Consider the following 13,282-nt stretch of genomic DNA (forward strand, 5'->3'; position numbering starts at 1 on the left):
TAATTATTTTTTTTCAATTGAAATAAATTTTAGCAGAAAAAATTTACCCTATCCAAAAATTCCCATAGAATCCACTCAACTGCGACAAAAACCACATAGAAACCAACACAGTCTATAGGATTCTATGCGGTTTTTGTCGCAGTTGAGTGGATTCTATGGGAATTTTTGGATAGGGTACTTGACTTGAATGAAGATCTTGAATAAAATTTTGAAAACAAGTTCATATAATAAATTATTTATTAATATTTTTAAAAAATAAAAAGTAAAATTATTTTATCTTTAATAGATTATTTATTATCAGCTACAATATTAATTATAAAATTATTAAAATTATATACTTAAATACCAAAGAAAAATATCAAAAATGAATACTAAAGCCTGTAACTCTTGTGATAAAATGAATGCTATTTACGTTCTCCAATGTGCTTTTTTTCAAAATGATTCTTAGCGTTATTTGCTTGAGATACTGAATAAGAACATTCAGTACAATAATAACGTCTTCCTTTTTTGTGTACTTTTTTATGAAGCATCAAACTATAACGGTCTGAAAATTTTTCAGGACAAAATAAACACTCAAGTGTATAAATTTTATTTTTCTCGCTCGTATGAACACGAAGATGACATTTTAAATCACAGAGTCGTACGCTCTCATAAGCGCAATTCGGGCATTTGTAAGGCCGGTAACTAGAGTGGATACGCAAGTGATACTTCAAATGGTATTTAATCTTAAAAGTATGGTTACAATGCGGACATTGGTAAGGGCGCTCATCAGAATGAGAGGTCAAATGCATTTTTAGAGCACTCATTGTTTTACTTGTGTGTGTACAATGTGGACATGGGTGTTTGTAGATTTTTTTTTCCTCTAGAGGATTCTGGAAATTTAACTTTTTATTGGCTTCCTTGTTAAATCCATCAGATTTCAGACACTTTCTATTTTTATGATTGATCAGCACATGTTCATTATACTTTTCTGCAATTAATTGATAATTAATATGATGATGTAATTTATTTAAAAATTTATGATGGGTAAATTCTCACCTGCTGATATGAATAATTTATGACACTCATGGCAAACATATTCAATGCAACAAATTTTATGGGATTTGTTATTTACTGCTAAATGATTGCGATCATCAGTGTTCTGCGAAATTTTTTGTTTTAATTAAATTAATTCATTTAATTAAATTAATTCATTCAATTGAGTCAATTTAATTACCAATTTTGGTGGTTGGGTTTCATTACTTTTATTTCGTAATTTACTAAATTTTATTATTGCAGTAATTAAATTACTATCACTAGAATTGTTGATCTTTTTAACTACAGATTGATCAAAATAATTAATGTTAAGAATTGACCCGGAATTTAATAGTAATTGCAACATTTTTTAATTACGATTATTTAAGTATCAACATCACAATGACAGTTAATTATTTAGCGCCACCTTTACTTTTTATTTTACAGTAAATTATAATTGGATTAGCGGAAGTTTGCGTTTCGGATATTTTCGGTTTCTTGCCCCCACCATCAAGGCGCAAGCCTTTGATATTTAAATGGTGGAGGTAAAAAACGAAAATATCTGAAATGCAGTCTCGCTAATCCAACTATAAAATTATATAAATAAATTATAACAATTAAATAGGGGTGTGCGAATATCATTCGAATCGAATATTCGACTAATTCGAATAGTTCAAATGATTGTTTTGTGCTCTTAAATTAATCGATTTCGATGGAAGTTGTCTTGTTCCCCTCGCGGTTTTGGAAATACCGAAATAATACCGGAATTATACGGTATAAATACTGCATAAATATGGTATTATTCAAGTTATTTTGGCCAGTTTTTTTGCCGCATTACTACCAAAAATTTACGAAAAAAATTCAAAATATTTACGGTAATAAAACAGAAAAAATACGGTATTTTAACAGCATTAAAACCGTAATTATACAGCATATTTTCGGCATTTTTGCAGCATTAAACCGTTCTACCCGGAACAAAAATTATATATTATTATATAAAATTTTATTTAATTATATATAATTATATATAACATTATAAAGTTATATGTACAATAACTGTCATGAAAAAAAAAAAAAAAAAAAAAACCCCGCCAACTCGTGGGCTCGATCCCGAGTGCTACTGACTTAAAACCTGATCCATCAACCATTATGCCAAATCGCTTATTCGAAAGTTGATACTTATTGTATTTATATCTATACAAACAAACTTAAGAAAATTGAAAACCTCAATTTTCCCGGATTCTTATTTTCACTTACATTCTTTTGTTTCAATAAGAAATGTGTGAACTAATAGAATAAAATATAAAATTTTACACTTTGCACATTTTCGATGATTTTAACCGCAGAAGCAAATATAAAATAAAACCAAATTTTTTACAATTTTTCATTATATCAGGATAAATCTGGCAAAATCGCAGGATATCTACGGTATAATTACCAAAAAAATACGATTTTATTATTATAAAATTATCGCATTATTGCGGTATTTATATAGCATTTTTTCGGTAAAAGTTCGGCATTTTTATGGTAATTTTACTATAATAATCTGGTAACTCTACAGTATAAGTACAGCAAAAAAACTGGCCAATATAACCATATTATTACCAAATTATTACGGTAAATTTACGGCATGTGTATAAATGCCGAAAATTTACGGCATTTTTACGGCATTCGCAAAACCGCGAGGGTCGGGTGTATTTGACTCAATTTGAATATTTTTTTCACAGAATTCATTACTAAAATAATAAAACTATTGTAAAAAAAAGTGTCATCCGGTCATATACGAGATGAAAAGGTAAATTTCGTATTTTTATTCGAAAATTCTACATAAATTAAATAAAACATGTTACACGGCAAAATTTTTTAAAATTTTCCATGTCAGATAGTCTGCAAGCCCGGGAAAAAAATTCATATCTGGCCATGTATAATTAGATATGACCATATAAGTTTATATATGATCATATAAGAGATCTAGATCTCTTAGAAATTCGATTTTTGAAAATCCGTCCGAAACCAATAACTTTCCGAATTTTTAGAAATTTACAATTTTCTTAGCGGGAAGTCAAAAATGTTGATAATTACGACGAATGCGAATTCTTCTTTAATTTAATTAGTTTATTATTTGGTTTGAATTCAGATTATTCGAAAAATTCGAACTATTCGAATTATTCGATTCGAAATTTGAATCGAATAATTTGATTCGATTCGAGACGAATAATTCGTAAATTCGAATATTCGCACACCTCTACAATTAAAGTCTGATTTAATTATCACAGCTATTTATTTAGCTTTAGTAATGGCTGAAAATTAAGTGATAAATAAGGAGACAATTTAAAGAATTTAATTTTAAAAATAAACTTTTTTATTTTATTTATAAATTAATTTTAGCGAAGAAACAGAAGTACAAAAAAAAAACAATTTGACAAGTACAATTTGGTGTTAAAAAAAACACCGTCCATAAAGCACACCTGCGCTTTCGTGCTTGAGGTGTGCAATATGACAGAAAATAAATATATAAACATAAAAACTAGGGGTGTGCGAATCGGGTTCAAATCGAATAATTCGAAAACTTTCGAACTGGCCGAAAGTTTTTTAGTTATCCGAAAGCTTTTGAATTATTCGTAACTTTTGAAATTAGTCGATTCAAATCGACAAAATTCTGATCAGTTTTTAAATGTTGAATTTTTATTTAGTGGCAAGCTTTTCTATTATATTGTATAAATTATAATTATTGCAAGTACTTGGATTTACAAAATTTTTTTCCTAATTCAAAATTATTTACAGGAATTCAATGCGAAGACAAACATACAAATAGGAAAATTAAATAATAAAATTAATAGTAATAGAATATGTTTATTAGAAAAAAAAAATACATGTGTGTAAGTAAAAATCAAAATAAAATCTTAGTTATATTTTTATTATCTTCTAAAATGAAATTTCTGAATACGGATTATTTATTTCTACTTATGATTAAACCAATAGCTTCTTAATAATATCATGAAAAATAATTTTATTAAAATAAATATAAAGATTATAACTAATTACGTCGATAAATAATTAATCAGATACTTATTCATTATATATTTGATTAATTGTTATTATTTCTCCATTCGAATAAGAAAAAAATAGAAAAACTTTAGATTGATTTACTGAACATGAAAGTCCGAGTTATAAAAATAACTTAAGTAATTTGAAATCGCGTTTTAATTTCAAATAATTACTAATAATAGTTTAGGTAAACTTGTAGTCATGTGTTCGTTAATGTTTTTTTAAAAATCACATTAATAATTACTTTTTCCTGTATATATTTGTTGTCGTGAAGTTTCAAATCAATACTTCAGTCCTTTATTTCAACGATCCCTTAAATCCGGATGATTAATCGCCCGAAAATTCGGATTATGACAAAAATTTAATTGTTTTTCCAATGACGCTTTTATTCTAAATGATTTTCCGCAATAATAACAAGTATGTAATTCATCGTTTATGTGCTTGTTGGTGTGACTTTCAAAGTCCGAGTATCCTTCGTCTTATAAAGACATGCATTGCAGTGATAATTATTTGCCTTTTTATGGGTTTCTTTGTGTTGTTCCAAAGTTTTAATGTCTGGAAATTTGTTTCTGGGAAACTAAACACACGAGCTTCTTATTTACAAGACTTCTTGCATTATGATGATTAATAAATTGATACTTGGGATCACGATGAAAATTCAAGTGAAATTCTATTGATTTTTTTTTCTTAAATGATTTTCCGCAATGATAGCATGTATATGAGTTATCATTGAAGTGCTTCTTCGTGTGTTTATAAAAATAATTTAAAACAGTTGTTGTATAAAGACACAAATTGCAATAATATGTACTTCCTTTTTTATGGGTTTTTCTGTGTTGTTCCAAACTTTCAATGTCTGGAAATTTTATCTGGCAAAATAAACACACGAGATTTTTATTCCTAAAACTTATTGCATTATGATGATTAATAAATTGAGAATTGGGATCACGATGAGAATTCAAGTGATCTTCTAATGATGCTTTGATTTTATATGAATTACCGCAATGGTAACAAACACATAGTTCATCATTCATGTGCTTGTTACTGTGACTTACAAAGTTTCGAGTACTTTTTGTCTTATAAAGACAGACATTACAGTAAAAATGATTTTTTTTTTTATGGGTTTTTTTGTGTAGTTCTAAATTGTGTTTACTTAAAAATTTTTTTTTGCAGAACGGACATTCCTCTGTCAATCTTTTAGAAGATTTCGAACGTCGGTAGCGATTAGAATTTCGAAACTTGGACTTGTGATGAGATTTCAAATGTTTCTTTATTAATGATTTGTTTACAAATGAGTCACCACATTCATAGCAAATGAACAGTCCAGCATTGATGTGCTGGTTCATGTGGTTTTTGAAAGTCCACAAAAATTTTGTTGTATAAAGACAGACATTGCAGTAATAATTATCATCTTTTTTATGGGTCTCCAAGTGAAGCATCAAAGTTTTTTTACTAGTAAATATTTTTCTGCAAAATAAACACTCGAGTTCTTTTTCGGTTGAGCAAGAAATTGACTTTTTGTTTTCTGATTGATGACGGTGATGATGAATATGACGATTTATATCATGCGAGTTTCCAGTTTGATCTGATTCAGTAATTGGGTTTACTGGTTCAGTGTTTTTTTCATGCGCAGTTCCCGCATTAGAATTGTCAACAACTTCATCAACTTGTACCTGCAAGTTTGATGGGCCACTAGCTCCATCATTCAGAACAACAAAATCATTCTTGTCATCCTTAGAATTGTCATTATTAACAACCGGAACTAGATTTACTTCACTACAATCATTGTCTGTTGAATAATTCTCTTGATCCTTGACAACCAATTCTTCAATTACATCATTTGCTTGATCTTCATCTTTATTCTGAGAATTGTTTTCATTTATCAATTTATTGATCGTCTCAAGATTATTTTGCAATTCTTCTAGCTTTACTTTATTTTTATCATTATCATTATTAGAACCAGTTCTACCAGTAGTACTAATAGTAGCAGTAGAAGTTGTCAAAAAACATTCGGCCATGTTTGTTAATGCTTGCATATTTTGCATTGCAATACGATTCAAAATAAAACATTCGCCCCAAATTTTCATTCTTTGCTGTGCCGAAATAACTGGTAGGCCATTATTATTTAAATGGCATTGATTTGTAAGCGCAAACAACGAATTAAGAACATTATTTCCTGAATGTTTTTTAGCCACTGCTTCGTAAACAACTAAAACAAATAGAAATAAAAATCAGTTTTTTAAAAGTGTGAGTAAAAATATCCAACACCCGATCATTTTTTTTTCATACCAGCATCGAAGCTTAAAGTTTCAGTGTCTCCACAGCCAGTCGAAAGAAGCGAATTTTAGTCCAACACCGCGAATTGATTTACGCAAACGCGTAAATTGTGAACCTTCGCGGATTTGAAATTACTGTAAAATCACAGTGAAATAACTTTCACCGTAAGTTTACGGTATGTTTACGGTGATTTAATAGTGAATTCACTGTCATTTTGGGTTATTTGGTCATTGTGATTTAGTAGTGATTTCACTGTGAGTTTACAGTAATTTTACGGTTGATTTATCGTAGTGTTTTGGGGTGGTCGCACCGTCTATTTACCACAGGTGTATGGTGATCTGACAGTGGTAACTCTGTGGGTTCATAATGGGTTCACAATAAATTTATATTAGTTTTACCATGATTTTGTTGCAATTCTATGGTGATCTGGTAGTGGTAATGGAGTGAGTTCGAAACGTTTCTACAGTAAATTAATGGTGATTTCACCAAGATTTCACAGTAAATTTATGGTGATTTGAATATATTTTTATGGTGATTTGACAGTCGTCAAATCGTAGCTGTAGAGTTGTATAGTGGCAATTCCTTTTTTTATAAAGTAATCCATATTTCGTAATTATTATTATTATTTTCACTGCTAATTTACTGTATATTTACTGTGAATTTAACAAAAATTCACTGTCAATTAACTGTACACGGAGAAAAAAATATAGTAAAAATTACAATATTGTAGTAAAATTTACTAACAGATTTAAATAAATACATTCTGTATTTTAATTATTACAAAACATTTAGTAAAATTTACTGGTTGGCTATTATTACATAAGAAGATATTAAAAATTATTATACGTAATGTATTTTTTTCTAACAAGATTATATTTTTTCACTATCTGTATAGTAAATTCTACTATGTATAGATGAAATTAAAAGTTGGTGGAAATAGCATATACAACTATGTATTACAAGTTCAGAAACTTTTGTTCAAAGAAGACATCGGGCCGTCAGACATAGGAAAGGACTCGCACGCGGGAGATCAGGGTTCGAATCTCGGTTAAAACAAGTGATTTTTTAAAAATAAAAATCGACACCAACTCCAATACAGATGACATAAATAACAATAATTATCAAAATGATAGCACTGATAATAAAAAGTTAATAGCTAGTAAAAATTTAATTTTATTTAATTCCATTCTAATATAGTAAAATTTACTGAACGGGATAGTAAAATTATTCTCATATTTCTTAGTAAAATTTACAGCATTTTTTTCTCCGTGTATATTCACTGTGAATTTACTGTAAGTTCACTGTAAATTCACTGTGAATTTGCTATGGTACCACTCCAAACTCACAGCAATACCACTGTGAGATTACTATAAAATTATTATAAATCGATGGTAAAACTGCTGTAAGGTAACTATGAAACGACTGTGATAACATAATAAGATTACTGTGAAACCACTATCGAACCACTGTGAGATAACCATAAAATTATAGTGACCAAATGGCACAAAATTATGGTGATTTCACCGTAATTTTATCGTGGTCTCACAATGCTTTTACTATAATCTCATCGGAATTTCAGCATAATTTCATAGCGATTCCGAAACCGCGAGGGAATTCCTTCAGTCAACGGGCAGAAACAAATTTCTTTCGTCCCTTGGGAAGAAACTCATAAAATTTCTGCCCGCTGACTGAAAGCTTTTGCAATTAAAACTGATACTGTCATTTGTCTAATAGTAATTTTAGACCATTGTTTTTATTTACGTAAACGACAATTCTAACTGTGGTTCATTTTTATAAAAATTAGTGTCAATAATAAATAGTATTTATAGTTTCTGCTTTAAGATAAATTGAAAATGACAATTTAATAGTTGATGACACCATTGATCTTAAATGAACTTGTTTCTGGCTGCTGACACTGAAACTTTGAGTTCCAATGCAGGTAATCATGAAAAATATTGCGTGTAACTCAGGAAGAAACAGATTTCAGACTGCGGGTGATGTCAGCCAACTTTACCCTGGTCTGAAATCGTTTTATTTCATCCCTTGTCACACAACATACTATTTAATTTATATACATTTTTAAAAATAAACCGCCTGTTGCAGTATCATGATAAACAAAATTATCAGTACTTTTATGATATTTTAAGTAGATAATAAATAAATATTATATTTTAAAAATACATACGAACAACTTCTTCATCCTGATTCTCTACATGTGACGCGTTAGCTTCACTGTCACTAGTTATGTCCACTATTTCCGGTGGAGTGCTCATTTTGTCGCTTATTTAAATTTTTTATGGTATTGTTGATAAATACAACAATTAAAAATTGATTCCTACAATTAAATTACAAGTTACAGACAACGCGTTCATATTTTTACGACCAATGATTTATAACATAACCTAATTACCTGATTATTTATAATAGTCATCAAACAGTCATTGATTTAATATATTTTGCTTATTAATTAAATTGGATATTATTTATACTTTTTATTTCAACCATTCAATTGCTCAAATTATGTCCGTTTTTTACGAAAATGACGTCAGTAAAACTAAAAATTTCTTGGCGGTTTTTTTTTTCAATCCCAGTAGAAAGTGGCGGGGCCATTCACGAGAGATACAATTTTAAAGCAAACTTTGCATTTACTATACATTTCAAAAACATTTTTACGAAAATTCTACATTACCAACGACATCACAGTATATCGACAGTCAGTATTATCTTCAGAGTAAAATAACAAAATCGACTACACCTAATTTATACATGTTTACAACACCATCCCTGCATGTTAGAACAGATTTAAATATTCAATTTTTTTAAAATACACCGAAAGATATTGCATTCTTACGGTAAACACAAACACATTACTATTTTATTTTTAGTTGAAACCAATCTTTTCGTTAAGCTTGACTCTTATATATTAACTTTTATTTTAATTTCCAACTTTTTGTAAATAAATAAACATTCTTTGCTCTACATTTTTAATTGTATTCTCTTTTTTTATTTTAATTATTTCCAATTTTTACTTTCACTCAAACTAGACTTCAATTCAAATAAACATTAATTAAGTTAAGTTGGCAACATTTCGGTGACGTACAAAACTCTCTTATTTTAAACTTATACTACTTACTTCTCTCTTATTTTACTTTTACCTAATAGTTAAACGCTCTCAATATAAAACAACGACATTGTTGTAAATTTTATGTTCATAAAAACTGTCTAATGTAAAAAACAGAATATTATTGTATAAGTACAGGTGCTAATTCTGATTTTAGTTATTTTCCTACTGTTATTAAAAGAGGTTTTAGGGCGACAGCACGGCACTCCGTACACATAAATTTGCGCATGCGCGTTTTTGAATTTTTCGTAACGCGCGGGCTATCGCCAAGATGGCGGCATAACCGCTTTAGGGCCAGGCGTCTCAAATTGTCATTCGTATTTAATTGACTTTCATTCTGTTAAAACTTTTTCCACCGATCAAAATACTATCTAAATAATTAAAATAACTATCGATTATCGCTCTGAGATAATAATTACAATTGTCAATCGAAATTAATACCCATAAATATCATTTTTTGTCTCAAGTCGTGCTTCCGTTATCTGGCAAATTTCGTCATTGTTTTTTTTTTTTTTTCTTTAAATCAGACAAACTCAACAATTAATTAATTACTCAATTTATTTTGATCAGTATCTTAAATACTTGAGTCATTAATTTTTATAAAATTCCTCTACTTTGTTGAACATTCAACTTTTTTTTTAAGTCGGGGTTTAATAAAACATCTTGAGATTGTCTGGCCGAAAAAAAGTTACAATTGATTACTTTAATACAGTGTATTTTAAATTAATTTAATCATAAATTAATAATTGCAATAATAATAAAGTTTTTTCGGTTAAAATTTTTTTCCAATTCTAAGCAAATGTGCCGCCATCTTGATTTTCATTCGAATTTTTTATTTAAAACTTTCTAATGAGTGAAATAATTTTTTAGTGAGTGAGTGAATAATAATTATGTGACTTAAAATTTAATTAATTTAGTTAGTCGTATTCATTTAAATAATTTCTGGAGATCTAGGATTGGATCTGGTGAGTTTTTAAATAAAAATTTTTTAATTTAATTTTATATTTCATTTAAAAAATGTCTTACTTGAGTTTGGAAATTTCCATAATTCAAAATTTTAATTATTTTTTTTAAAACGAAATAAAAAATATAAAATTTATTTATATCTCAAGCTGATAAAACTTTTTTTTCTAATGATATAGATTTAGTGTCTTATTGATCCTTGAGTTTGAATTTTGAATAAAATTTACCTAAACCAGCAAATTCGTAATTTGAAAAAAAGAAAATTTACTGATTGTTTTGAACTAAAATAAAATCTGACTCAAAATTACCTAAAAACTAGTCTGATATTTTTTCCTTTAATTTATGGCTCCCGGAAACAAACAAAGATATAATTTTGACATTTAATTTATTTACAAATAATTTAATCATACAAATAAAATCCACTAGACATAAACACTCTATTAGTATTATTATTATTTACATGAAGAAGGACACACTTAATTAATTATTTACTTAAAATAAATAATTAATTACTCAAACATTGATAACTTATTTACAACTCCCTGAGGCTTAGTCTATCAATTCAAACCATATATTGTTACAATCAAAATCACAATAATTATAATTGTTATTATAATACATTCCATCACTTATATAATTAACGTACAAATCATCCAAAACAACATGCGTTCACATAATAATTTTTTTTAATTAGCAAACATATATTTATACAAATGTACACAAGCATATATGTACATATATAGGAGAGTAGGGCCAATTGTATTTTTTTTATAAATGTTTATCTAACGTAAAAGACAGTACCCGATCAGGGAACTAATACTCCATCACTCCATATATTAGTATATCTATTAGGGTGTTCGTTAAAAATTAAATTGTCTCAGACGCCCCATAAAAAGCTTCTTTTTAGTGAGAAAATAAGTGAGGAATTTGGTTTTTTTTTTTTAAGTAAAGAGAGCACGTGCCTGAAGAAGATCAAAAAATTTTCACTAGGGAAAGTTCAGTTTTCGATACAGTCGCGTTTTTTTTTAAATATCTCATGAAATATGCAGATTAAAGGAAAAAATCATAGGAACAATTTTGTAGGAAATTAAATTCTTGACAAAAAAGGTCATATTTGTTGTTTTTATAAAATGTGTATTTATGAAGATATTTTACAAAAACTTTTTTAGATCTTAGCAGTTGAGAGTTTTGAGGATTACAAATGTTCAAGATAACGTTTTTTCTTAGATATAGACAAGTTCGTAATTCGTAACATATCAATCATAAATGCTTGTTATAGTTTCTATATACTTGAAAATCTTCACTATATCTTTAACATTCGTAATCCTAAGTAAAACTCTCAACTGATAAGATCTAAAAAAGCTTTTTTAAAATATCTTCGTAAATACACATTTTATGAAAAAAATGAAAATGATTTTTTTTGTCAAGAATTTAATTTCCTACAAAATTGTTCCTATGATTTTTTCCTTTAATCTGCATATTTCATGAGATATTTGAAAAAACCACGATTGTTTCGAAAAATGAACTTTGATCGTCCTGAGGCACGTGTTCTTTTTACTGAAAAAGAAAAAATCAAAATCCCCACGTATTTTTTCACTAAAAAGAAGCTGTTTATAGCACATCTGAGAAAATTTAATTTTTAACGACCACCCTAATATCTATATTTAGTAAAATTTAGTAAATATAAATATATGAATACAAGAGTGATCGGGTACTAGTTCCCTGATCGGGTTCTGGGTCTCTTACCTTATAGTCTTTATAGAGAAAAGTATTGAGTAAATGGGGCACCCCAAGTAGTGTGGCCATATTAACATTTCGACGAAAAAAAATTTTTTTAGTTTACTATTTAATTTAAAATCGCCTAATAGTAAAAAAATCAAAAACTTTCAAATTCTTTTATCACCAAATCGTTTACAAGAAAAAAAAAAACAAAAATATGCACATGTAGAAAATTAAAAATACTGTAAGTGCAATTTTTTCAAATCTTTTTTTTTGCAATTTATCGTTTTGAACAAATCCAAAAATTATAAGACGTCGGCTAACTTCAGTATCATAAAACAATTGGGTAAAAAAAATTTTATATAAATATTCAAGCCGTAACTAGTCATTGAAATTCATTTTCATAATTTACGAAAAAAATCCAATAGAATAATAATTTTCTGTTAAAAGATGCTGCCGCATTTTACCCTACTTCTCTCTATATATTTATAAATATTTCGCATTATTTGCTTATATGTATATGCAAATAATGCGAAATTAAAATATATTCGTTTGTAGTCAAAGTATTTGTATATTTTCAAATTATTCAAAAAAATCTGCGAAATTGTAACAAATTTTCCACAATTTTAATGAAAATTTACTTTTCTAATTCCGAAACGCATATTCGATTTCCAAACAAATAATTTAAAAACCAACAAATAATCGAAATTTTTAAAAGTTATTCGATTCATACTATTCACACACTCCATATATATACATATATATTAATTTTTCTTTGTCTTGTTCTTAGTATTTAAATAAATGGTTTTAATTTATTTACATAGCGCGAGAAATTAGAGCAGCTGTCTATAGATATTGAATGTAACATATAACTCAAGCTTAATACTTTTTTTTTTCTATCATATTTATTATTTATAACTGTCTATTACTGTGGCGGATGAGCGCAAGTTCCTTGTCGTGAAATCGAGAGTGTATTGACTGTAATGAACGTGTGATAATATCAATATGCTGTATAGTGATACTAATCTCAGAAAAAAAATACGGACATAGCTGCTCTATCCCTCGACTTAAATAATTCTTTACATCATCATTTTATTATAGATTATAGTTGCTCAATTATATAGATGTATAAATTTATATTAC

At 27.9% G+C, this 13,282-nt stretch overlaps 2 protein-coding genes across 2 annotated transcripts; both read right to left on the reverse strand.

Annotated features, from left to right (window-relative positions):
• Positions 1-302: 302 nt before the first annotated feature.
• On the reverse strand, positions 303-1,466 carry LOC130669149 (zinc finger protein 782-like). Its single transcript, XM_057471893.1, has 3 exons — positions 1,217-1,466; positions 1,039-1,141; positions 303-970 (listed from the first exon to the last, which is right to left on the reverse strand). Exons 1-3 carry the CDS (start codon positions 1,379-1,381, stop codon positions 405-407), a joined length of 834 nt encoding a protein of 277 aa, XP_057327876.1. The 5' UTR covers positions 1,382-1,466; the 3' UTR covers positions 303-404.
• Positions 1,467-3,996: 2,530 nt separating this feature from the next.
• LOC130665933 (oocyte zinc finger protein XlCOF6-like) lies at positions 3,997-8,943 on the reverse strand. The gene is made up of 3 exons (XM_057466564.1): positions 8,747-8,943; positions 8,522-8,671; positions 3,997-6,268 (listed from the first exon to the last, which is right to left on the reverse strand). Exons 2-3 carry the CDS (start codon positions 8,607-8,609, stop codon positions 4,611-4,613), a joined length of 1,746 nt encoding a protein of 581 aa, XP_057322547.1. The 5' UTR covers positions 8,610-8,671; positions 8,747-8,943; the 3' UTR covers positions 3,997-4,610.
• Positions 8,944-13,282: the final 4,339 nt, after the last annotated feature.

The sequence above is a fragment of the Microplitis mediator genome, chromosome 1 (genome assembly GCF_029852145.1).
Source record: "Microplitis mediator isolate UGA2020A chromosome 1, iyMicMedi2.1, whole genome shotgun sequence".
In the NCBI taxonomy this organism is placed as follows: domain Eukaryota; kingdom Metazoa; phylum Arthropoda; class Insecta; order Hymenoptera; family Braconidae; genus Microplitis; species Microplitis mediator.